The sequence below is a fragment of the Ptychodera flava genome, chromosome 1 (assembly GCF_041260155.1).
Source record: "Ptychodera flava strain L36383 chromosome 1, AS_Pfla_20210202, whole genome shotgun sequence".
NCBI lineage: Eukaryota > Metazoa > Hemichordata > Enteropneusta > Ptychoderidae > Ptychodera > Ptychodera flava.
Window position 1 is genome coordinate 10,584,666 of NC_091928.1, and position 25,219 is coordinate 10,609,884.

Genomic DNA, 25,219 nt, shown 5'->3' on the forward strand with positions numbered 1-25,219 from the left:
TTACAGAACAAGGCCACAGCTCCATTAAAGAACACCTGGGCTCTGCCATGTAGTAAGTGCTGAAAGCCCACAATTTGAGCATCTCTGATTCTCAACTGAGTAACTTGGTTTATATTGCAGGCAGGATAGGAGCCATTTTTTCCTCACTCATAAGTCCACAAATCTAGAGAAAGACTACCTTGAGTTTGTAACTTCCTGTGCTATAGTAGCTGTATAAACTATAATTTTGAAATGACAAAATGTAACTAGTCAACATTACGAAAATGTAGTACATGACTACAGTTACACGTAGCTACAGTTTACCAACAATTGATGTGAGCCGTGACCAGAGGCACTTTGCAGTTTGGCGTGATAACTAAAAACTACAAGTTTTGAATGCATTCCATATTTCAAATGGCAAACAGATGTGCCCAGTCAGAGAATCAAAGTTAATAGGGTCAAAGTTCACAGAGAATCAAAGTTAATAGGGTCAAAGTTCACAATGCTCTCAGCTCAGGGGAATGAGTAAAAGCATAACTCTGGTACAAACAGTTTGAATACCTTGTAACATCTACATGTACATGCAGTGTTAATACAACGTTACATTACTGATAATTCTTTTACTGGTTCCATGATGCAGTGCACGCTAGGATTTACAAAGTGTACATTACTGTAGAACTTTTTAGCCATAGGGTATAGGCAGGGTATGTTGTTGCTCATAGAAAACTACTGAAAGTTACACTTTGACCTTATATTTTCATACTAACAGATACAGCTACATGTACTAGTGGCATTTTTTGGCATTGGAAATTTGCTAATTTTTGCACAATAGTTGTACAACACAAGGTATGTTTTTGTTGTTCTAAGTACAGTGTGTATACAGTGTTTGACACAGCTACAGCAATGCATTGTGGGTAACTGAGAAAATGTCTTTATATACATGTACTGGAAGTTCTCTGTTGTGTTAGTGGAAAATCAGAACAACAAATTCCTGAGATAATGCTTAAACATGAAATGTCCACTCTTTCAAAGAAAGTTGATCTCTATTTGCAGAAAATGAAAAACATTTAGCATTTATAAATATTTGACACCAAATCATCTAAATCTTTTCCCTATCCCAATCAAGAAACATGGTTGATCAGTAAAGATAAAGTAGCTGTAACTTTTGATTTTTTCACTACTTTTGTTTTGTAGGTCACAATCAATTTCAAGTTCTTGTTCTACTCCCCAGAGCATGTTGAACATCAACTATTAGCTTGTCAACACAGTGTCTGTCATGCATGGTCTCTGTGCTTCTATACATATAAAATACACTGTTGAATTCTAGTCTGAACAAGAACTCACTTGTCAACAATAATAATGGAATGTAAACACTTCTGTGTTCTCAACAGCTTGGGACAAAAAGAAGACACCACAATTTACATAACAATGAATAATTTGCATACCCCTGTCTTGAAAATATGTTTTGTACAGTTATTAACATATGAATGGATTGCTCCCAAAACAGAGGGGTAGCCCATCCCTAAAAACACCCCTGTGGAGATCCCTGTACATGTACAGTGTACATGCTGAGTTGACAAAGCTCCACGCTTGTATCTCAACGTCGCATGCTTTGTGGATTGCTAGAAGAACTATGTGGTTGAAATTATAAACAAAAATTGTGAAAAAAATGGTCAAAAGTTACAGCTACAGATCCTTTAACATGGAATGGTGAACAACTGTTTTTAGTTTAAATTTCGGTCATTTAAAATCACTCCATGCAAGCTCAAAATCAAGCAAACTGTAGAAGTAGAACATGATATGGGCTTTGTAGAAGTCAAACGTCAGAGGTATCATTCTTCATGACATCTACTTTCACTTAGCACTTGTTTTAGATAAATTTACAAAGTCATCCATCCTTAGCTATTGACACAACATTAAAGCATCTATGGCGTGGGTAAAGTTTCAATTGAGGAAAACAGTTGTGAGAAACCACTGATGTCACATGTAGCGAGGTCAAGGGTCACCATAATAATGTTGAAAGAAGTCCAATATTCAAAGCCTCATTACGCAGCGATATCATTACGCATCTCATAAATATTTATAATGCATGAGTATAAATAGGGCAACATAATTGGTACACTTAGTTTGTCACTCGATAACGGAGGAGCCACAGTAACACGACAGAATGGATCGTCCTAACACTGTAGCAGATGCAACCAGGTCTTTTGCTTCGGCTGTGTCCCGTCCTTCAATTTCTGGTAATGCTGCTACTCAGGTATCGACTCAAGACAATCCTGTGCTGCGAGGACTCCGGCTCAAAACCCTTCTACCAGCGCACAAGTTCCTACACCTGTAGTAGTTACTGAAACAACCTCTAAAGAGTCTGAATCTCAGGTGAGACTCAATATCATGTGTTTCTTTCATTCTATTCAAGTTTTACATTGCCTGATTGTCGAGTTACCCCTTTTTATCGTGCATATGCGGTCGGTCAAGTTTCAATGTTTCTGGGGTTGCGTTGAGACACGGTTATTTGTTATCTTCGTTGAGAACACGAGTTTTCAGTTTTTGAACTGTTTGGTTTTTTAATTCGATCGTAGTCGTTCTGTGTACGTTGTTTATTTTTTTTTTTTCTCTTTGTTCCATTGGTGTGTGCGATAAGTTTGAAAATTTTTCGATTTTGAAATTCTCCTTAGCTCCTGTTTTATTTTATTTTCTTGTTAGTAATTATTTTGTAGCATACCTTTGTATTCTGTCTTGTTGTATTCTTTTTTTTCCTTTTTCCTTTTCATTCAGTTTTTCTCTTTTGTTTTTTGTATACATGTGGTTGTTATATAGCAGCTTGTTACATGTGCTTTTAGGTGTTGTAAATTAGCGTTTTATACCTTTTGTTAGTAGTTTTTTCCCTTTCCTTAGTTATGTCTTTGTTCACCTGTGCGAAGTTACGGTTTTTGCTCAGCGTTACAGGGACACCATCTTTATTTCCCTCCATTTTTACTTTTTTTTTTTTACTTTAATTTTGCTTACGTTGAGGGACGCAACTAGCGGTCTTGCTTTGTAAAATTTGCATACGTTGAGGTATGCAACAGGTGATCTTGCTCTGTGAAAATTTGCATACGCCGAGGTATGCAACAAGTGGTCTTGTTTTGTGAAAATTTGCATACGCTGAGGTATGCAACAAGTGGTCTTGCTTTGTGAAAATTTGCATGCGCTGAGGTATGCAACATGTGGTCTTGCTGTGTAAAATTTGCATACGCTGAGGTATGCAACAAGTGGTCTTGCTTGTGAAAATTTGCATGCGCTGAGGTATGCAACAAGTGGTCTTGCTTCGTGAAAATTTGCATACGTTGAGGTATGCAACAAGTGGTCTTGCTTTGTAAAATTTTGCATACGTCGAGGTATGCAACAAGTAGTCTCGCTTTGTAAAATTTTGCATACGTTGAGGTATGCAACAAGTGGTCTTGCTTTGTAAAATTTGCATACGCTGAGGTATGCAACAAGTGGTCTTGTTTTGTGAAAATGGTGCTAAGAAGGGTAATTGCATAACTTTAAAATGAAAGGAAGTGTTATGCTTGCTCACGTGTTGAAATAATTTAAGCACTATTTTTCAGATGCCAGTGGCGTGTGCTTTGAAACAATTGGAAGAAAAAGTGGAAAAGCTACAGAAAGCGGCAGACTCTGCGAATGTCGATGAAGCTCTGCAAAAAGTTATGGATGTGGCACATTCTGGCGCATCGAGATACGCTATCATAAATGCCCTGAGAGTGTTGGTAGATAGGGCTACCTTGGTGAATCACTCGAAACTTCAACGTTTCAGAGCTGTGCTAGCACAATTTGAGAGTAATGATTTTGGGAGTGACGCGGGAAAGTTAGTCCTCCTTCTACTTGGCAACAAAGAGGAAGAAGAAATCGCGTCAAAAGTGGGCAAATTTCTAAAGAACACGCGCAGTTATTCTCGTCCTTATCAATTTCAACGCCCTCAAGGCAGAGGAAGAGACATTAAGTGTTACGTTTGTGGAAACAAAGGTCATATAGCCAGAAATTGTCCAGATAAGAAGTAGTCTGAATTATGATGGAATGTCTGACTTGTACAGAATTGTGAATTGGCCAGTTCAGATGTATTTTGATTCTCACTTAGAGTGTCATTGTTATGAGTGTGTAAAAGATAATTTGCCTATGTAAAAAAAAAAAAAAAAAAAAAAAAAAAAAAAAAAAGCTTTGTCTCATAACGTTTGATGTTTGCATAATAAAACAAGGGTTTAACATGATGAATGTGTTTGTTTTGTCTTGGGTATTCTTGCCTATAATGTGCTCACCGTTAAAGCAGTCCATTTTTCATAGTTCAATAAACTCCCGGATAGGGGGGCCACTCTCTGTGCCCTCTGCATTTTGCAGGCCGGCCTTTCGCATGGTCCTGTCCGGGGGTGTCCCCTTATGTTATCTAGAATGCACTGTTGGTTTATATTATAGCCCTAGTTTTCTGTTTGTTCCTCATTAGATTGTTCAAGTTTGGGAGTTAAAGAATCCTGTCAATATCAAGCTACTTCCAAAAACTTCGTATGATTGGACAACGCTTGGGGGCACCCCCGGACAGGCTCCTGATGGTAACATGTTCGAAGTGTTATCTTTGGTCTCCAATGGTTTGAGAAAAGTATCCCTTAGTGAAATGTCATTCAGAAACCCAGATCAGTTTATTGCTGGCGAGCTGCACAAATACCCAGATGCATGGAATGAGCTTACGATGGATCTGGTAAATAAACATGAAATCATGTCTTGGATTTCGAATGGTGTGAAAGTGTCTCCATATCTACGCCATTTCTCAGGAGGTTTTAAAGGACAACAGTTTTTCCATGATCTGCCTCCTCCTAGACAGTTTAACAATCCCCTAGCAACAAGGATTTTGCTCCATTTATAGCAAAGACGATAGCTGACCGATTAAAAACAGGTGCTGTTTCGGTTTGGGGTATTGTCGGTCGTGATCCTCCTCCTCACGTTGTGATGCCAATTGTTGTTGAGCCCAAGAAGCCAAGGATGTGTATAGACATGAGGTACTTAAATCTATGGATTCAAGATATTCCGTTCAAGCTCGACAAGTTGGTTGATGTTAGTCGTTACCTGCACAAAGATGACTATCAAGTCAAGTGTGATGATAAAAGTGGTTATGACCACATTCTTGTATATGAACCGGATAGAACATACTTTGGTTTTCAATGGGGGGGAGTTTGGTTTGTGTGTAATACTTTGCCGTTTGGGTGGAAGCTTTCAGCTTATGTTTATCATACTGTTGGTTACGCCGTCACTAGTTATGCTAGAAAGCTTGGGGTTCCATGTATCCAATATATTGACGATCGCCATGCGGGACCTTTACTGGTATGTCACGCCCGGTTAGAAAGGAAATTGTCTCCTTTTGAACGCGCAGAAGCTTCGGCTTTTATATTAGCCTCTATTTGTGTACTGGCGGGTTATTTCTTAGCGTTACAGAAAAGTATCCTAACACCCGTTAAGTCTTTAGTTATGTTAGGTATGCAGGTTGACTCGTCTTTAGAGCGTTTATTGTTCCACAGATTAAGATTGATAGATTTTTGGAATTAACGAATGATATTCTTAGTAAACGGGCAGTCCCTCTCCCTCTGATTCAAAAAGTTATGGGAAGTGTATGTCTTTCGCGCTTGCAATTCCATCTGCAAGATTATACATTCGTCAAATGGCTCTATCGGTGTCAAAAGCTCAGGGAAAAGCAACATTTCTTGTTCCAATAAGGCAAGAGTTAGCAAAGAGCTAAGGGAATGGCAAAACATAATGTTAATGCAGGTCCGTTCAAATGGCTTAAAGAAAGACACTATGCTCTTAAATTGTTTACAGATGCTAGCGCTTATAAATGGGGGGCTGTTTTACATCCCGATTCCACCGTTAACGAGAGTATGTCAGTTGAAATAAGCGATTTCTGGGAGGATTCATTCCGGAATGAGTCTATAAACGTAAAAGAAGCAGAAGCTCTACACCGCACTTTGTTAGCTCTTGGAGATAAAATAGATAATCTACGATTAGATGTGGCTGTAGATTCACTTGTATTAGTACAAGCGTGGAATAATGGTTTTCCTGGTTCAAAGTCATTAAAACTCAATCAGGTCCTCAAGAACATATTTCACGTAGCTGTAGAACGAAATGTATGGTTGAATTTATCCCATGTTAGATCAGCAGCCAATCTTGCTGACTATGTATCGAGAAATGTAAACGAAAATGACACCACTCTTACTAGTACGGCTTGGCAGAGAATAAATGATCAGTTTGGTCCATATGATGTAGATGCGATGGCCATATGTTCCAACGCAAAATTGTCTCGTTTCGTAGCTCCTTATCCCCAACCTAATTGTGAAGGGGTCAATTTCTTTGCACATACGTTTCAAGAAGCCGATAGGTTGTTCATATTTCCCCCTGTATGCTTGCAATTGCCAGTGGTGAGACATGTAATTTCGGAAGGTTTATCAGCCACTGTTCTATTAGAAGTCCACAATTTTACGCCTTTATGGTGGCCATTAGTTAAGAAACATGGATCAGTCTGTGTGCAAGTTGCGTCTAAAGGAGAGGATAATTTCATTCTTGTCCCATCAAAAAATGGCTATGTTCACGCGAAAACTAAAGGAAAGTTATTTGCAGCAACTTTTGGCAGTTAGGCAATTACTATAAAAGCTCCATCTATTGAATAATACAGCTGTTTCAAGATTAAAGTTGTGTACTTCTACATTTTATATTTCATTAGGAATGTTGGTTATGTGGTACTCAGTTACTCTGCAATTCTCTTGGTCAAGAGGACAAAAAACAGTGCCATATTTGCTCAGCCAAAGTAGTCAGCTCAGTTCCTTATCCGTCCGACAGAGGGCGCACTCAGGTTGATCTTGATATCATCGATGCTCGAATGAATGAACTACTGGGTTCAAAATCAGCTTATGAAATCCAGAAAGACAAATTGGTACAAAATCTGGAATCTTTCTTAAGTGGACTCCCTCAGCCTAAAGACCTTACTCAAGCGATGCCAGTAGATATTGTCAGATTTCTTATCCATAAAGACAAACATGCTCGAACTCAGGTTCATATAAATACATGTCCGTTCCTGGGTAGTGTTACCAGAAAGTTTGATCAGTGTGAATGTCCTAAACGTCTACGTTTAGGCACCTTAAAAAATATAGCTGCTAAATTAAAGTCCTTTTATGGGGTGATGCTAAATCTGGGTTTATGTAAGACAAACCCAATCGCTTCTACCTTGGTTGACAGATATATTAAGAAATCCGGTGAAGAGCAGGCCAAAGCACATATAACTCCTAAACAGGCCAAGCCGATTTTTACTAATAAGATAAGGATCCTTCTAGATTACATTTTAAGTAAACTAGTGTCTAGCACTTCACGTGTTGAAGCATACGTCTATGCTAGAGATATTACCATATTTAAGGTATTAATGATGTCCGGAGATAGGGCAGGAGATCTTGGCCAGATCAAAACTCAGGAAATCGTAAGGTTGCCAGATAATTCTGGTTTCATATTTAATCATACTTTTGGTAAAACTTTAAGAGGTGAACAGAGTAATTTATTCGCAATAAAGCGTTGTAATGACAAGACGTTATGCGCCGTGAGTACGATAGAGGAATACATTAAGTTAGCGAGAAGTTTTGATATAGATTTACGGTTTGGTTATCTTTTTCGTCCAACAACCCCATGTGGTCAAGTTGTGCACAAACCCATATCCTCTCAAGCTATTTACCAACGTCTGAAAACATATTTGCAAGTGTTAAATATTGACCAAGGTGAAACTCCTCACAGCTTTAGGAGTGCATGTGCAATAATTTTAGCATTGGCAGGTTCACAGATCTCAGATCTCATGGACCATGTTGGTTGGAGATCAGAAAAGACTGCAAACCACTATATGCAGCTCCATAAGGTTGGAAAAGCAGAGGCTCCTGCTTCTAGGTTAATAGATGCTATTGATACTCGTGATGATATTACTCTTAAATATGAAAATTTGGAGAATATTGTAACTTCTTGTAGACCAGCCTTTTATCAGTAGCTGGTTTTTCTGTGAAAACTGTTACATTTGGATTTGTAATTTGACTGTACAATGTACGTGTAGTATAGGGTGAATATTTGCCACTTGTTTGTTCATCTGATATTTTGTGTCTGGAGACTGCTATGAATTTCTATTAGTTTCATTAAATATCAATGTGATTATTTTAGAGATGAATCTGTTTCATTTTTCAGTTTGAATGTGTATGGTTATCACTTTTATTCTTTGGATGTAATGATGTTCTCATATGTTAATTGCTGGGAATGTTTCTATTGTTATGAGGAATGGGGGAATTATTTTGAATAAAGGTTTTTGATTTATTTAGGTATGGTTGTGTGTTTTATGGTTTAGGTAGAATTTTTACGCTTTAGGCAGTATGTGGACGGTAAAAAGATACCCTTACCCATTCCTTATAACAATAGGCTATATCATTGAGCTAAGTAATAAGGCTTTAAATATTATATTATTCAAAGCCTCATTACGCAGCGATATCATTACGCATCTCATAAATATTTATAATGCATGAGTATAAATAGGGCAACATAATTGGTACACTTAGTTTGTCACTCGATAACGGAGGAGACTCAGAGACAACGGTAGAAGCGCGTACATTTGGGGGTAGGCGTGGGGTTGTGGAGGTACTTTATTTAGCCTGACCCTCCCTCCCTCCCTAAAGCTTGTTAACGCTATTTGGCGCATGGTTTAGCCTATTAAAAAGATACCCTTACCCATTCCTTATAACAATAGGCTATATCATTGAGCTAAGTAATAAGGCTTTAAATATTATATGTCCTATACCCAGTAAGTACAAGAGTGAATGCTCTTAGAATCAGATATAAGGATATTTTTCTGGTGGTTTTGCTAAGGGCCTTGCCCTAAAGCACTATGTGAGAGGAATCTCCTCCAAAACCAGAGACAAGAAACATTAATTGCAACACAAAACTAGGAACTTAGACGCGTCTTAGCCGCGTCTAGGACGCGTCTTATCGCCGTCAAAAACCCGCCGAGTCTGAACGCAAGTTTCGTTGTGTACTGTATTTATCATCGTGCAATGCATGTTCACTCTATAGTTTACAGAAGACATAAAATTCTTTTGACCAGTTTACACAGATAACATTAGATACACCTTTCGTGTGTACAGTGGGTCAATCAACAGAAAACCTTGTGATACAAAACTTTTTAAAACACCTGATTTCCTGAAGCATGTGAATTAGCTAAACAGTAACAACTATACAGCATGAATAAAGCATTTGCTGTAACTTCTGATTTTTTTCAATGTCTTCTATTCTGTTCTATCTGTAAGATAACATGCAAGTTTCCTGTTCTACTTCTAAAATCATCTAGAGTTACCTAGTCTTCAACTTTAACACAGCCTGCAGGTATGTAATGTTAAATACTGATAATGTTGACTACTGAATATTATTCCAGACTAGAATTCAATTGCCTGAATTAATATTGCATACAGTATTTTACATTTGTCTACAAGGCTAACATTTTAGTTTCAAGAAAAAATATAGTAGTACCTTGGGGAGAAGTGGAAAATATTTGTTTTCCAGCAAACACTATCAACAATTACAGCATAGCAGAACATACTGCCAATAGCTAATAGTTACCATTTCTTTTGAATAAACGACATATGTTGTAAATTAATGATGAACAGTTCAGCTGACACAAGTGAAATATTAAAGGTAAACTAATAAATTAGCCAATCACAGTAGTCACTGTAGAGGGAAACCTGTTAGTTTCTACTTATTGAATATGTAATCCAATTTACCTACAGGAAAGATTGACCAAATACCACAATTATTAACTGATTTAAAACCTCAGGTTTGCATACAGAGCAGGTATAATACTGCTGAACAATTTATAGATAATTACATCAAACTGGGTTCAACAGGCCATAAAAATGTCTTGAGGTGTAAAGTTATAAATATTTCCATTCCTTCTGCTAACAGAACCTTCTCAAGTTCTGCTATCACAACCGCAGAAGTACTGTTGTTGTTGGAACAGAACATTATTATTATACCTTGATAAGGGGTTGTCAAAATAAAACATGTACATGTACATGTATGAAAAAAAGAAATTAATTTTTTTCAGGCTTTGCTGGTTTTTGAAGAAGATAAGTTATGGGCACTCTTGAGCAATATGTGTGGAAGACACTATGCATGCCCTCCATTATCTGAAAAGAATATACATGTCATTGATCCTTGGAAGACAAAAACCAAATTGTAGTACTGTACCTGACTGACCACCCTTCCTAAGTACAAATGCTGTACCCTGTAAGTTAGGATATCAATTGAAGTAACTCATGTCAGCGAGGATGGATGTACTGTACTGTAACCAATCTTTCCTAAATGGTCTAAGGTCAGTAACATTATGTACCAAGAATTTTCACACTGAAAACTTACACCATATGGTAAACAGTTTACACTACTAAAACCAGTATTTCCTTTCCACCTTCCATTCAGAATTAAGTGCAAACAGTCCTATAGTACTGAGGTTTTCACACTAAGGAAACGACCTAATGGTTTTTCACAAACAAGGTTAATGACCTACTATGCAAATCAATGGTAGATGTATATCATCTTAAATATTAGAAAGTCACTTCCTGTACAGATATAGACTTGGTTCAAGTCGGTTAATTAATTTAAAAAAATAAAAGCATTTATAATAGTTTCTCTTGTGTCTCTCCTATTTCGTACAAACCTATCCGGAATTTGGCAGCTCACACCAGGTTTTCCCAGCGATTGAATGCGTCACGTTTGAGTCTGCGCAGTAGTGAGTTAGTTTCTGCCGGATTCACCGACTTGGACTTCTTGCAAAGTACAGGCGGTGAGACGGACTGTGTGCACAGTGACGTAAGCAAATACAAAATGATTGACAGCCCCGCCATTATTCTGGCCAATAAGAAGAACGCATGCTAATAAACCTCTGCATGCATTAAAAAGTTTGTTGTCACCCCGTGCAAAGCTAGACATCGAGTACGTTTTATATATCTGGGCGAATAACGGCATCAAGTTCGTACATCAACCGCGTTTTACAACTGATCGGTCGACCATCGCTAATCATGCGAGATTACCAAAGAAAGCTTGTTGAGAGTTACATTGAGGGAAAAGATGTGTTCGTCTGCGCACCAACCGGTAGCGGAAAATCTGACATACGAAGTCGCCCCACATTGTTTTGATTTCCATAGCTTTGGGCACGTAAGAGAACAGGCTACAATTGTAAAGACGGTGTCTTTTTCCATCCTTGAAAAACCGGCGACGATTGTCGCATTTTGCAACATGGGCCCCACAAACAACACAGATATTTTCACACGTTTTCGGTGATACAACAGAGGTTGTGCTGACTTTTGTGGGAGTGATCGCACTTGACATTTTGTCAACAACGCCATGTGAGTTTTATGCACGTCTCGTTTGGGTCAATTGGTAACTCCTCCCAATGTGTAAAATTTAGTGATGTCATCTTATGAATAATATATGAGTAGAGAAAACGTCATCTCATGAATAATTTATAGCAACGCAGATCGTGCAAAAAAGCCAAGTCTGTGATTCCGGGTGAAACTCCGCTGTATAGCGTTCACTCCACTCATCGCGTCCACTCACGCGCGCGTTTCACATGAAAGCAGAATACAAATCATTGCGTTCACTCCACTCAAACATTCACAAATCACAGACTTGAACCAAGTCTAGTACAGATATAGAAACATTCTCATTCACAAAAGTGTGTTATGTGGATGACACAGATGTGGGGAACATTTCACAAACAAAGTCCTTAGAGTTATCAGACATATCTGAAAAAGAGTAACCAAAACAATTGACGGCAATTTTATTCTTACGAACAACCCCTGCAGCAAGCTGATAAGCCCTACTTTACACATTAATTAACAACAGTGTAGTAGTTTTACTGTATGTACATTTCCACATTTTAATTTCATTAAAACTGTATGCTAACTACATCGCGCCACTGCCTCAGGGCCACTAGGCAGTTGTTCAGGATGACCCTACAGCTATTTTCATTTTCTATTTGTTTTTGGACCTGGTAAATTAATTTTTTTTTACCTTTAAGAATGTAACTGATTATTGGACCTGTGTTGATGCCATATGAAAACTGTAATTTATGAGATGACTTGGCAAAAAATCAAGTTTCTATTTCCCTCTTAACCATGGTGACACATACTAAAATTTGATACTACCTTTCACACTAGATACTATACACATTCATAACAGACTATACAATGTACATAAACACTTGTCTACACTGGTTTACAGCCTGACTGTATCAACTTCCCACTATTCTGTTCTGTGTGGTTTATTTTCCCATGCTACATGTATATGGGCCAGACATACATGTACCTCACGGCAACAACCTGCCTGTACTACTACAACCTTCAATAAAGCCGACATTCGACTAATTTTTAATGAAATATATAGCTTTAATTAAAGGTATTACAGTAAACATTATCTGACAACTGAATTGAAATTCTCATATGAGACTGATACCAGATTATTACAGCTGACAGCTGCCGGAGGTCCTGACCTTTCACCTACTTGCACAAGGTAATGGCAGGACAGATAAGGGTCACACACTTTATATACTAAGCAATCTTTGTAAAAGTGAGTCAACTCTGGAGGATTAAACCTCTTTAGCAGATCAGACACAGCACAGCTGTGTGCACAAAACTCAAAAGCAAACACCACTCTGCAAACAGGGAGCAGTAATTTGGAAATTTGGTGAATACATCAGTTTTGTGACTTTTAATGCAATAATTAATTATTCAGTGATTATAAAGTAACTGCTTGAAGAAGGAACTCACTACATGCGGGAATAATTTTCCTTTCACACTTCAAATGTGTTATCATGCTATACTGTACAGTTTTGTCAGAGCATGGAGCTAGATTTAGCAACCTCTATTGTTCAAGCAGCGTGCTTCGCCAAATGACATATCAAACTCATGAAAGGAAAGTACCAAATTACAATTTACTGTTCAGTAGATAGTGATTTTTTTTCCACGCCACACACACACACACTGTAATTATGTTTGGGCGTAATTGTCCGCATGGGCTGGACCCAGTCTTTGGGAAAAAGAAACACTATCCCTTTTGTATCATCAGTGGCCATTTATAGGTACGCTACAGAAGGTAGTTATCTACCGGAAGGCAGCATAGTGGAAAATTTGCACATGAACACAATGTTCTTTTTTCAGTTGATTGTCCTAATGCACTGTATTATAGTATATCTTTATTTTCTTGAGCCTCGCAAAACTCTATGAATGTCTGGTTCCTGCCTAATTCACCTAACAATAGTCATAGGTCAGTTGGTCATGGCTTACTCTTTGCATACCAAGTAGCCACATTAATGACTTTGTTACTTAGACACATGTTATCATTTGCTTTCATTGTGGTCAAGATTTGATCACCAATGCCCTACAAAACAAGCCATTCACATTGACATGACTTTTTACAAATATAACCTTGAAGGCCTTGCACGTGATGGTTTTAAGATTTCAGTATTCACACAAAATCCAAGCACAAAGGTTGATGGCTGCATGTCAAGCTAAGTAGACTGTGGGTAATGTTTTACAAAACCTCCAATTCAATGTACCTCTCCCTGTGCCTCATTCAAATGAAGCTTTTGTGGTTGTGCAAATACGTTTAGTAACCCTCCTGTAAGCTACATGTACACCATTTGGTAGAGTGAGGTTCTGAAGAAATGGAGTGATAGATATGCATGTACTATGATATATGCAACTATTCAGTACCAGAGTCAGTCTGTGTGTTTGACAAAAGTTATGATGTGCCACTAAGGTTACTAAAGCATTCCCTTTGACCAAAGAGAGGCTCAACCCTCAGGTGTGATACTCAGAATAAAATACAAGCAGCATTTGCAATGGACTTACAATTCAAAGGCAATAAAGATATCTTTCACCAAACACAGATCAACAACGACTCATAAAATCCTGCTGTGTGAAAAACACAACACTGTTTTAATAGGGCCTCTGTTTCTTTTTATGACTTATACAGTGTGTAATACATGAACAAAGGTTTTTTCGTAAGTTTCTTTTCAGAAAATGATATTCTGAATGAATAAACTCATACATTATGAAAAATAAGGACTAGGGTACACCTCAACTGAATCTAACAATCCACCATGATAAACACGTTGATACAAATACAGAAAAGAGTACTTGTGCTTGTACAACGTACAAGTTCAATCCCGTGAAACATTTTGTGGCGCATAGATGTTTTTGGTTTTGTAGCTGGACTAGTATGAATGAGTTAAACACTTCACTGTGTGGAAGGACATCTAAGATACCACAAGATACTCAGGAAAGTACAATTATACATCTTATTTCACAGGCATGATGATCATATTTGAATCACGAACACAAGGAAGCCCTCTCCTTGAGTCATGAATGACTTATGTATCACATACAATCATAGACTGTGTAGACAGTTGACTCTGTAGAGGGGGATATGATACAATGTATCTTTTGCAAAAGGCACATGCTACATGCAGCTGAATGGTCTTCTAAATTCCACTTGTAAGGGTTATCGATGTTCTGTTAAATTCAAAATGGGACAGCTGCTGTATCGTGGGGTGTTTCTTATCCTGCCTGCACAAAAAGTTTCCATCTTTCTTTGGTCTTTACGGGGAAGTCTGTTCTCACATTACACCCTGAACAGGGCCCCTCCATAGTTTAGTCACGTCACCTCTTTTATCAGATATGAGCGGCCTTCTCGACAACATAGCAAAACCTTTGTCGACTGTATAAATATGTGGATGGAAGTGCAAAATTCCATTTGCAACGACAGAATATTATTAAATTTCTGCCTTGGTCAACGTGGTCAGGCCTGACCCAAGAGGTCTTTGTATGTCAGAGCCTTTTGTTTGTAGCAGTTTTGTAATAAATGGGTACATGTGTCTTTTGTATCCACAACTTCGTAATTCATTAATTAACCCCTTAAAAATATAACCCCGAAAGTGATGACGGTAATGTATAAGTTTTTCTCCCGATATCTCAACGGATAGGTGAAGTTTCCCCATTTAAAGGTGATGCCTCTCAGTAAAGAAATGGCTACACTATCGATACCAATATCATCTTGAAGTTGGAACTAAGTATAAATGTTTCTTTTCGAAAATGGGTATGTGACACGGGCATTTTATGCACCTGCGAGTCGCACTCGTTGCCAGACCAGCTTTAGCCTTCAACAAAAGAAATCACCAATAAACAGAACCAAAATTACAGGAAGACAGAAAACAGTTTCCATGCTGGTACGTTAAACACGCTATTTCCAAGAAACTGCAGTTACTCTCCGTCACTTTTTGAGTAACACAGAGCGATGGGTCCTGAACAAAGGACCCCAGCACGCGTAAATGAGGAAGTGGTAGACTGAATGAATGCCATTGTTTATAATGAAGGCAATGCATGTATGTTGACAGTATCGTCGCGTCGTACACCGAATCTCTGTCAAAATCATAACACTTCTTCTATATGCCTGTGAAATGTATTGGAAGCTCTGAAAACCTACCTGCTCAAGTCTTTATGAACTGCCGACAAAATAAGTCTCCAACTGTCGTGGAAGCAATTCGGTGGAAAAACTAAGATAGACGACTTTATGGAGAATCTAGTGACAAACATGTATGAATGTACGCCGCCATGTTAAAATCTCTCCCAAGATCCTCCTTTATCCTGGGATATACTATTTGGGGGAGGGAGGAGATATAAATAGAGACGTACTCATGTCCGCTCAAGTACAGGTAAACATTTTAAAAATACAAATAATCCTTGTTGAGCTAACACTCTACAAAGATTTGAACCACAATTTCGTATATTTCACTCTTACATAATGATAAATGAGGAATTATTGGCACGTAATTTGAAGGCTGTATACCAACTGTCACCCTGTTTATAGTGTGCAATATGCCCATATAAGGAAGCCATATTTAAATTTCAATCAACAGGTCAAATTGCTGAAGGGTCCATGCATAGGCGATCAGTTTGAATATCGTATTCTTCTATTTACGTTATTTTACGCAATCTACCCTCTCATCAAAGGATCATTTTGGATTTAATACAGCCTTTAGGCATGTAGGGAGTACTATGAACAAACTACTAAGCAGAAACTGCCGAAATTCGGCAGATTTCACCATGATTTTTCAAAAGGTAATCGCCGAAGTGTAACGATACCGGAACAGTTTACAGTTGTCAGGTGAGCGGTATGGCAACGGATCAACGCAAAGTGTGGAGGATAAAGGCCCTACCGACCTTTATCCTTCTAATTGGACTCCAAATTTGGTTGTCAGAAAGCCAAACGGTGACACCAACGCCAAGTCAACCCAATCAGAACAACATAGACGGTAAGTACACACAATTTCCCCAGGTGCAGCGGACACTGTCATAAGAAATATGGATTGACCTCAACAGGGGTCACTCACTGCTTATTCTTGTGAACTTCTGGCCCTCAGAAAGCACACATTAGGAGTCTCTTTCTGGGTTAAGTGATTTTATCTACGACCATTTTTTATACTAGAATCAAACAAATTATATGTAAATAGCAGGACACATGATGCCATAATATGAAAATAGTTTTTAAAAACATTTCCACTCTGTGAAAGTTGTTTTGTGTATGGCCCTCCATGCAATGACGGTTGCAGACTGTATGTCGTTTGCTGATAGGTTGAAATTATTTTTAATGTTAGTTGCTCCTAACGATCTCGATTTTCCATGCATACTGATTGCAAACTTATAACATTTACACCAGCTATTTTTATATCACGTTGCTTTATTTTTAGCCACTGTAAAACGCTATTAATAGCAGTCAAAGTAATATGAGTATGGTAATGTCGTGATGTGGTGCTCTGCAGGGCTGGGTTTTATTTATTGAACATGATTTTCATGGAGAGATTGGTACCTATAGAATGGTACAGTTGTGAACTCATATTACAGTTTAATGGACATCACAAATATATCTCTATATCATTTAGTGGAAAATAGCTCTCAACAAATATCCATGCTCAAATAAACACACTAATATACATATAGATATACACACATACAAATACTAACTTATAGCAAGATACCTACACATGATGTATGTTTATTGTATATATACATATTCTCGACCGCGGAGTAAGGTCAGTAGGTGAAACGCATACAAGTGAGGTGAATGAGAGTTAAGACAATACAGGAGAGCGAAGGATACAGAAATTGTGTGGAAAAAAGCAGAACTAAAATTTATGTCGTTTATGTATATCGAAACTTTGAATATTGGTTTGGTGGTTGAAAAATCCAAACTTCAGTTATTTGTTTTCACGGTGCTGTTACGCAAAAATGACGTAAGAAACCGCAAGTACCCAGAGGGCCTGCGGTCGTATATATATATATATATATATATATATTATATATATATATATATATATATATATATATATATATATATATATATATATATATATAATATATATATATATATATGTGTGTGTGTGTGTGTGTGTGTGTCTATTATATATATATATATATATTATATATATATATATATATATATTATATATTTACTGTAAATTGCTCTGCCAAATAGGTATTGAGCAGTTTTATATCATGAAGATTTTGAAGATTTCTGAACTTTATAGGCTATATGTATAGGATAAAGCCCGAGTACGAGGGCTCTTCTGGTATATAAAGTCCAACCCAACGATAAAATGTCGAGGCCGCAGGCCAAGTCTTCGTAGGGTTGGACTTTATATACCAGAAGAGCCCCAGTACGAGGGTTTTATCGGACTTAAAAACTATCGCCCCTAACTGATATATTTTCGTTTTCAATGTGTTTATGTCAACCGTCCCCTTTGTCGATGTAACACTTTTAGGATACGAATTAAAACTTTTATTTGTGAAATAGCCCTCCAATGTAATGGAACATCCCATAAATGCCCTAGGGCATATTATATAAATGCCCTAGGGCACAGCAGATTTGTATTGCAGCTGGTTTCCGCTGTGTTACCAAATTTGAATATTAAAACGTACCAGATGTCTACAGAATATGACATGTTCACTTTTGATTGGACAGTACTTTACTACGGCGCTGTCATTCGTTTCTGGAATTTGGTGACCAGGGCTTTACGAGTAAATAAAACACCCTGAATTGAGCATTCTGATTGGTCAATCAACAGTAGATAGTTTTTAAATATATATATATATATATATATATATATATATATATATATATATATATATTATATATATATATATTCTAATTTTTTGACTGAAAACAAACAAAATTAAAACCTTTACCATGCCATTCGTGGATTTATAATCATTTAATTTCATAACACAGAAAAAGCATATCAGTATACATCTATATCCAAAACGTGCAACCAAGAAGTGGCTGGGCTATGGATCACGGTAAAGCAACATTGTGAATGTACATTTTTGTAGTACATTGCAGAAAGTCTTCCTGCTAAAGTAAAAGTCAATGAAACCAAAATCAGCATAAAGTCTTTCTGCTGAAGGCAACAAAATCAAAATTATCCCCTAAGAATAGTAGGCAGAATATTACATGTAGTATTTAAAAAGCAAGAGAAAAACTGCCTTCATACGAGGAAAACCTCTGATCTTAGCCATACAAGTAATTAGACCTTAGCTATTATGATATTAATGAGATTAGTCACATTCAGAATTATATGAAAAAGAGACTCCTTGCTGTCAGTCAGATTTGTACCAGCTGTTTGTGACAATTATAAGAAGTGTTCAGAAGAGAAACACTGTCGTCTGTTCCTGAATTCTTGGGAGAAAATTGGTTAAATTGGAAGAACATTTTGGATCATGATTTTGTTGGTCATTTATCCATATTTGATTGCTAATATAAATGATGTCATCAGTATATCTCATTAATAGGGAAATGTAAATCTTTGTCCAAAATGTAAATTACATATTTGGAAATTTAATTATGCACGCAAAAACAACAAAAATACAACTTGATATGCAACTGTGAATGTTATGAAGAACACGAGTAAAAAATTTACAACTTAAGTTGGAACAAAGCCACACAACACTGACAAATTTTTTCGGCATTTCTGAATCAGCAGTGTCCGATATTGTGTACTTGCTGTATTTAGTAACAAACCTACAACATCAAGCAGCACTATTGCTTCAATTGTTCACCAGAAGCTGAGTCTTGTTCATCCGTGCATTGCTAACGAAGTGCAATTGACTGATCTTGCTTGAAGATATGGGTTTGTTTTCAATGTTCTTTACAGCTAAGTACAAGAAATCCATTTCCTGTTGGCCAGGCCTATCATGGTCAAACCAATAAAAATCAGCTCTGCAGTGTTAGTCAGTGAAATAGTTCTGACTTCAGGCTTCAGCTATCATGAGCTGCTGTGTCTGTTCCAACCATGCTGTGTTGGACACGTTACAAATTGTAGACAAAGCTGGAGTGATGTTTAATTATCAGTCTGCGTGTTCCGCAAACAAATTTTATCATTAGCAGAGTAATACCATGCCTTCATTGCTCTGTCAAGCTGTTTTACTTTGATAGCACATGTCAGTCCCATCATGAATGGGGACATGTTTTATTACTAAGCAGAGTGCGTATGGAATTCCAGTGACTGGTTATCTGAAATTTTAGTGAAAAGACTGTTTTTTCCGGTGCATTCATTGTAAATGTACCCATCTTTGCAATCCAGAGCTTTAGTTCCTCTCCACAACCTCTTGGGATAACATCTCCAGAGACAAGTTGTTTATGACAATTAAATATCCCCAAAATCAAAGACAATGAAATTTGAAATAATATTCGTCATCGTCATAATACTGGTAGCAGTAATAAAAATTTATGAAAAAGCTAACTGACTGTTGAATGGTCTTATGAAAGTGAAAGCAGTCAACCATGAATGAATACTTCTATATGTGCCCGCATGCATTCATGCTACAAACTATTAAATTGCTTTCACCATAATCATATCACTCTATGAAACTTCATTTTCAGTTTTTCATCAATAAAATGGAATAATTGCCAAACTAAAAGTACTTGATGTATATTTTTATATCCATACTGGTTTGCAGTGCTGCAAAGACGTTGTGTTTCACTCACCATCTTGCCATTTCTGTCATAATAATATGGTGAAGCACCAGTCCCAGTGGCTTTGAATATTACAATGATGAAATATTAAATTCACCAAAGTACAATGATTTCTCTGGTGTACTTAACTAAGCCACTAGATTAGCAGACATTTCCAATATGCCCTGCATTGTGAGTGTGCTGATGTTTCTATGTCATTAAATTTCCAGACATAGTCATTTGAAAGACAGACAACACACAGAATGACCCCATAGTCTGATATGTGATAGATAAAACAAGGCAATGAATACATGTATGTAGCAATAATGTGCAGCAATTCCGCTCTCTCCATACAATTGATTAACAATTTCAATTTTCTTCGGCCTTGGGGATTTTATAATTATTTGGGTAAAATATATTTTCTATTGTGATCAAGAAAAAAAATCAAAATTTCAAATTTATGTAAGTCTGTGTTTTGAGTAGTTTGATATGTAAATTTTCAATATTATAGAAATAACGGGCGACGCGCTGACCATTAACGTTTATTTGTGGGCAAGGGCGAGAGGAAAGCCAAAAATTAACGGGCGAGGCTTGCCGAGCCCGTTAATTTGGCTTTCCTTGAGCCCGCGCCCATAAATAAACGTTAATGGTCAGAGCGGAGTCTGTTATTTCCATTATATTATCAACGAACCGGAGAAAACCGTCAAAATTTGCGAAATTTTCGGAGCGAACGACAACTGGGCCCCAGAACTGAGCAATACGCGACGCACTGTCACGCGCACTGTAAAATATTGGCAAATCCGGAGATATTTTCAGAAAAAAGTATCTCAACTTGGCCCACAAGTGCTCCATTTTATTTTGTGATTGATTATGATTTACGTTTGAGCTGTAAAGTTACGATACTTTGAGTTGTTAATCTTATTATTCATATTCACGGGCATGTAAACAGACCATTACTGTGTATTTGTGGTCAGTCACGTGGTTCAGCTCGACCAATCAAAATGCGACAGGCAGGGCATGGTAATATAATGATAAATTACCAGCAGAATTACACATGAGATTTAAGTACATTTTGTGATGAATGCTGGTACCAGACATGCACAGACAGCATCATTTGCATAAGTTCCTAATAAATTCATAAATGTGTACCTCAAATAAAATTGCTCTAATTGTTTTTGCCAGTGAGGTGCATTATTCCGTATATGTGATTTTCAACGAGCTAACACAGTGCAACCTCTAATCTTTTGTAGCTATAATGAATTTTTTCTTTCATTTCTATATTACTGTTGAATAATTTCTATCGCAGTACCCACAAAATATTATATTCAGTAATACTCAATAGTACTCAGTGTTAATGTTAGTGATGCAAATAACGAGATTTGTGAAAAAAAAAACAACAACAACAAAATGGTAAGGACATGAGACTTCCAATTTACATGCGCAATGTATCAGCTCTGAAGGCTATTTAAATCTTTAATGACTTTTGAATGATGTCATTTTTTTCAGCCATTTTGTTCAACATCACAAAATAACTCCATGTCATTTTGTAAAGAATAGGGCTATGACATCATTGTTCTCTCTGTAATATACAAAAATAAATTTTGTTCACAAGTTTGATTGCACTTTATGGGTAACTGTCATTGTTACGATAAATACAAAAAAGACATGTTAATAGCTCAGACTACAAACTGCAATGACAGCTTTGTATGTAACACTGACAAACTTTATTGGAAGATCGAGCAGTGGCACTGACCAGAATCGCACATGTGCCGCTATATGTACTGCAGTAAAAACCTGCTACCTCAAACAGCCCTGTTCAGCATTGCTGAAATGGGATCCAGTTAGTTATACTCTGAATACAGTTAGGTCAGGATGTGCCAAATCAGCATGACTTTAACCTATACAACCCCAATTTTCAAAAACTTGTGACTCTAGACGGTCATTCAGTGGAAGTGGAATGTATACAATCGTACCAATCCAAGGTCTTTAAAGCCATCGCTTGCGATCCCTGGGTCCGGGAGTGGCAATGAATAATGAAGGCAAACCCATGTTGACTTCGTGTTTAATCCATCGGCTTAGATAAGAACCCACTTCTATGGAATTCCTAATCCAGACAGTTTTGTTTGAATACAAATACTACAAGCGAACATAACAGACGATGTTACAAAAACGGTAGTTAGTTTTTGCTGTCATATTCCTTACGCTCAGTATTCATGTACGATACCGAGTGAACCAAGAAAAACCGAGTACATAGCTCTGCGAATGATGCTGAGTGTTCCCGGCGTTATACGGCCTCCCACCACAGTCCTACTGACTGCATGCCTGGACAGACCTGCAAACAAAGCCGGCCACCGCGGTCCCAATTTGGACCGTGCATGAAACACTACTTTCGGTCGAAATCAACTCAATTCCGATCTATGCCTACCTGACTCACTCAACCGCTCACAGACTGGAAAAAAAATTGCTCTCGTGACGTCCCAAACGCTTAGTTTGCCAGCGATGCACGGCCATTGGCCCAGTAGCTGGCCATAACTACTGTGTGGAAGTGAATTCAGCACATTTGGTTCCGGTCACTCGTCCTGTCAAGATCGATCTCACCGCGGTGCGTGAATATGCTATTGAATGCGATCACAAGGGAGGTGGAAATCGTTCAGCGGGATGTCTGTCATTCAATATTCATCGAAAAAGCCACGATACTTAGGTAAAAAGGATTAATATACGGAATAAATAAATGTCAGTTCGACCGAAATATACGCGGGGGCAAAATTTACACTGAACTACACTAAACCTTTCCTACACCTTCTTACAATGAAACGAGAGTTGTAAAAACCTGCAAGTTACAAGGGACGTCGGCGTGAAGCAAACAGTGGAACAACCAGTACCGGCAAAAACGCTGCAATAATCATAACCGTTGAAAGTCAGCTATATATAGACCCTGTGATGCCGTGATGCGGGCCGAAGGGGCTGTTGTCACAAAGAGGGAAATTATGCCCGATTGTGTTTTGCAGCTCATATGGTCCCTGTACCCAAATCCTCCGAATCGCTCGTACATGGGTCACCGTTGGCAGTAAGTCGTGTCTTTGACACAAACCAAACGGCCCTTTTGAGGGCCACCACATCTTCCAAAAAGAGAACTACCGTAAATACTACACTGGTTTTTGCCGTGCACACATACCTAAAACATGCGCATTGTCACAAGCAAAGTCTTATGAAATATTGAATGAAAACCTTCTTAGCTAAACTGCGGCAGTATGTCTTCGGCCGATTTCAGGGTTTTATTGATTGAATGCTATTTATTTGGGGAATTTTTTTCATTGTGTATTTCGTAAGTGATCCGGTGTACATAGCAATGTTTGATCGTTAGCACGTTCTGCGCGTCACTTCGTGATTGACAGCAGTTTGAAATGGTCAACGGCTATGTTGTCAACGCCACTGACCGTGTACAGAAAGAGATTTTTCATCAATAAGCCGCCTGAAACTGTAAAACAGACAGTATTTCGCTCACAACCTTATGTCTAAAGTATTCACAAAAGGTACTATGGTGGCACAGCGCTATATTAATCTCCGTGGATAAGATTTTTGCCAGTTTTCTGGAGCAGTTGCTCGCGTTGCTTCTATCTGTCAGTCATTCAAAACAATGAACCCACTGAAGTTAAGCTGCCTTTTATACCCAAGTAATGGCTTTAAACCTTCAGTGGAGATTCCTACAAAAGTAGTATCGGCTGCCAGAACCATACATCTATTCACTCACGTCAAATATCTTTCAGGAGGGATTAAACAAAATGAAGCCTTTGTCGCCAGTGTTTACAGGGAGTTTTGAAATGGTGTGTAGAGGCAAGGCAAGCAGCTGGTTATTTAAGTCTTTCCTGAGGCATTTGTCAGCATCACAAAAGCTTCATGTGTATTTCCACTATTATGTCCATGAATAAACCCAACAATCAATGGACACCTTCAGAGACAAATATTTCAATGTGTATTTCATTATGGCAATTACTCATCTTTGTACCTACATTCACTTACATTTTTATAGCCTTCATCTTGCGATAGAATGTCATCATGTTTGAAAGATTTATTATCAGTGTAGCAAATTGAACAAAAGTAAACAAAACAAGTACATTGTAATGTAATTTTGTTATTTGTTATTATATGTTTATTGTTTTGCATTCTAAGCATGCTCCTGGATATCTTAAAGATGCCTTTCAACATTTTCTGACTTTTATAAAGCGATGCTTGATTTAACTTTTGATAATAGTTATATCATTTTGTTCCCTGAAAATTAATTTTTACTGTATATCCCTAGCATCATAAGTATATTACACCAGATCTACATACAAAGTTTTATCTTTAGCAACAAGATTTTAAACAACATGCAGTGTTACCAATTGACAGACAACATGGACAGATCTTCACTTTCAGACTGTGAGAACCACAGGCTGTCTCATACGGGCCTAAAACTTTTGTAGATTTTTAAAACCATCAATAGGACAATTAAGGTTTTCATGACAAATTGCAATCTTTAAACAGTGACTATACACCGTTTTGAATTTCAAAGATTATTTTAAGGACTTTGTTTTTCCAAAACTTTACAATGACCTCTTGTGTGTTTTTTATTCCACTATGAAAAAGATTACCAGTGTTTAAATTTCCCTTTAGGAAAATATTTGTGAAAGTGAAAGTCATTCTCAAAGAATATATTACCGCAAGCACACAGTCTGGAATGTATCATTGTTTTGAGTATGTGATAAAGTAATATGGAATTATCAGGCTGATATAAATCATGTATATTATGCATGTATATCATTCATATGGAAGAGAATGAAGACAGCCTAACTATGAAATGCAAACATGACCACCAAACTAGTCTGTGTGACATGTGAATGCAAAAAATACAAAATCACTGGAACAGAAAGTTCTCTATGGAAGAATTTAAAACCTGATAAGCTAAAATTTGCTATTAGCATATTTGCTATGCTGCACTTAGTTTAGCATTCATTTCATTATAAATCTCCCATGCCTCACCATTGTATCCTGTTTATTATCTTTAAGGCCATCATTTTTTCATCATCACTTCTTTCTTCCATTTTCACAGAGTCAAATATGTCCGATATCGCAACAGACATCACGGTCAGTGCCTTAACACTGGAACATA

At 37.5% G+C, this 25,219-nt stretch overlaps 3 protein-coding genes across 8 annotated transcripts in view; 2 read left to right on the forward strand and 1 right to left on the reverse strand.

Annotated features, from left to right (window-relative positions):
- Window positions 1–15,684, reverse strand: part of LOC139129962 (protein polybromo-1-like) — a 104,703-nt gene extending 89,019 nt beyond the window's left edge. For all 3 annotated transcript variants that reach the window (XM_070695724.1, XM_070695751.1, XM_070695688.1), the window contains exon 1: window positions 15,547–15,684. The gene's annotated coding sequence lies outside the window, so the exon portion shown is untranslated. The remainder of the gene's footprint in view (window positions 1–15,546) is intronic.
- Window positions 2,015–8,183, forward strand: LOC139129928 (uncharacterized). 3 transcript variants are annotated; one of them, XM_070695633.1, is made up of 3 exons: window positions 2,015–2,355; window positions 4,457–4,708; window positions 6,719–8,183. In XM_070695633.1, exons 2-3 carry the CDS (start codon window positions 4,568–4,570, stop codon window positions 8,015–8,017), a joined length of 1,440 nt encoding a protein of 479 aa, XP_070551734.1. In that variant the 5' UTR covers window positions 2,015–2,355; window positions 4,457–4,567; the 3' UTR covers window positions 8,018–8,183. The 3 variants fall into 3 exon arrangements, 2 of the variants coding, with proteins under 2 accessions (XP_070551734.1, XP_070551726.1); XR_011551724.1 differs by lacking the exons at window positions 4,457–4,708; window positions 6,719–8,183 and adding an exon at window positions 3,570–4,226; XM_070695625.1 differs by lacking the exon at window positions 2,015–2,355 and having other exon boundaries at window positions 4,155–4,708.
- LOC139129949 (muscle M-line assembly protein unc-89-like) overlaps window positions 15,610–25,219 on the forward strand; it is a 32,966-nt gene continuing 23,356 nt past the window's right edge. Inside the window, exons 1-2 of one of the 2 annotated variants that reach the window (XM_070695654.1) lie at window positions 15,610–15,775; window positions 16,159–16,375. In XM_070695654.1, coding sequence (XP_070551755.1) covers window positions 16,237–16,375 — 139 coding nt within the window. In that variant the 5' untranslated portion in view covers window positions 15,610–15,775; window positions 16,159–16,236. Of the gene's footprint in view, window positions 15,776–15,970; window positions 16,376–25,219 lie in introns of those variants that run through there. The other variant, XM_070695662.1, reaches the window with a different exon arrangement.

What these genes read in the sequence shown, in the direction of transcription:
- LOC139129928 (XM_070695633.1), top strand. Translation starts at nt 4,568, where the DNA reads ATGTTCGAAGTGTTATCTTTGGTCTCCAATGGTTTGAGAAAAGTATCC. An exon ending in ATGAGCTTACGATGGATCTG is followed by an intron (nt 4,709 to 6,718) that starts GTAAATAAACAT and finishes ATATTTCATTAG; the next exon opens with GAATGTTGGTTATGTGGTAC.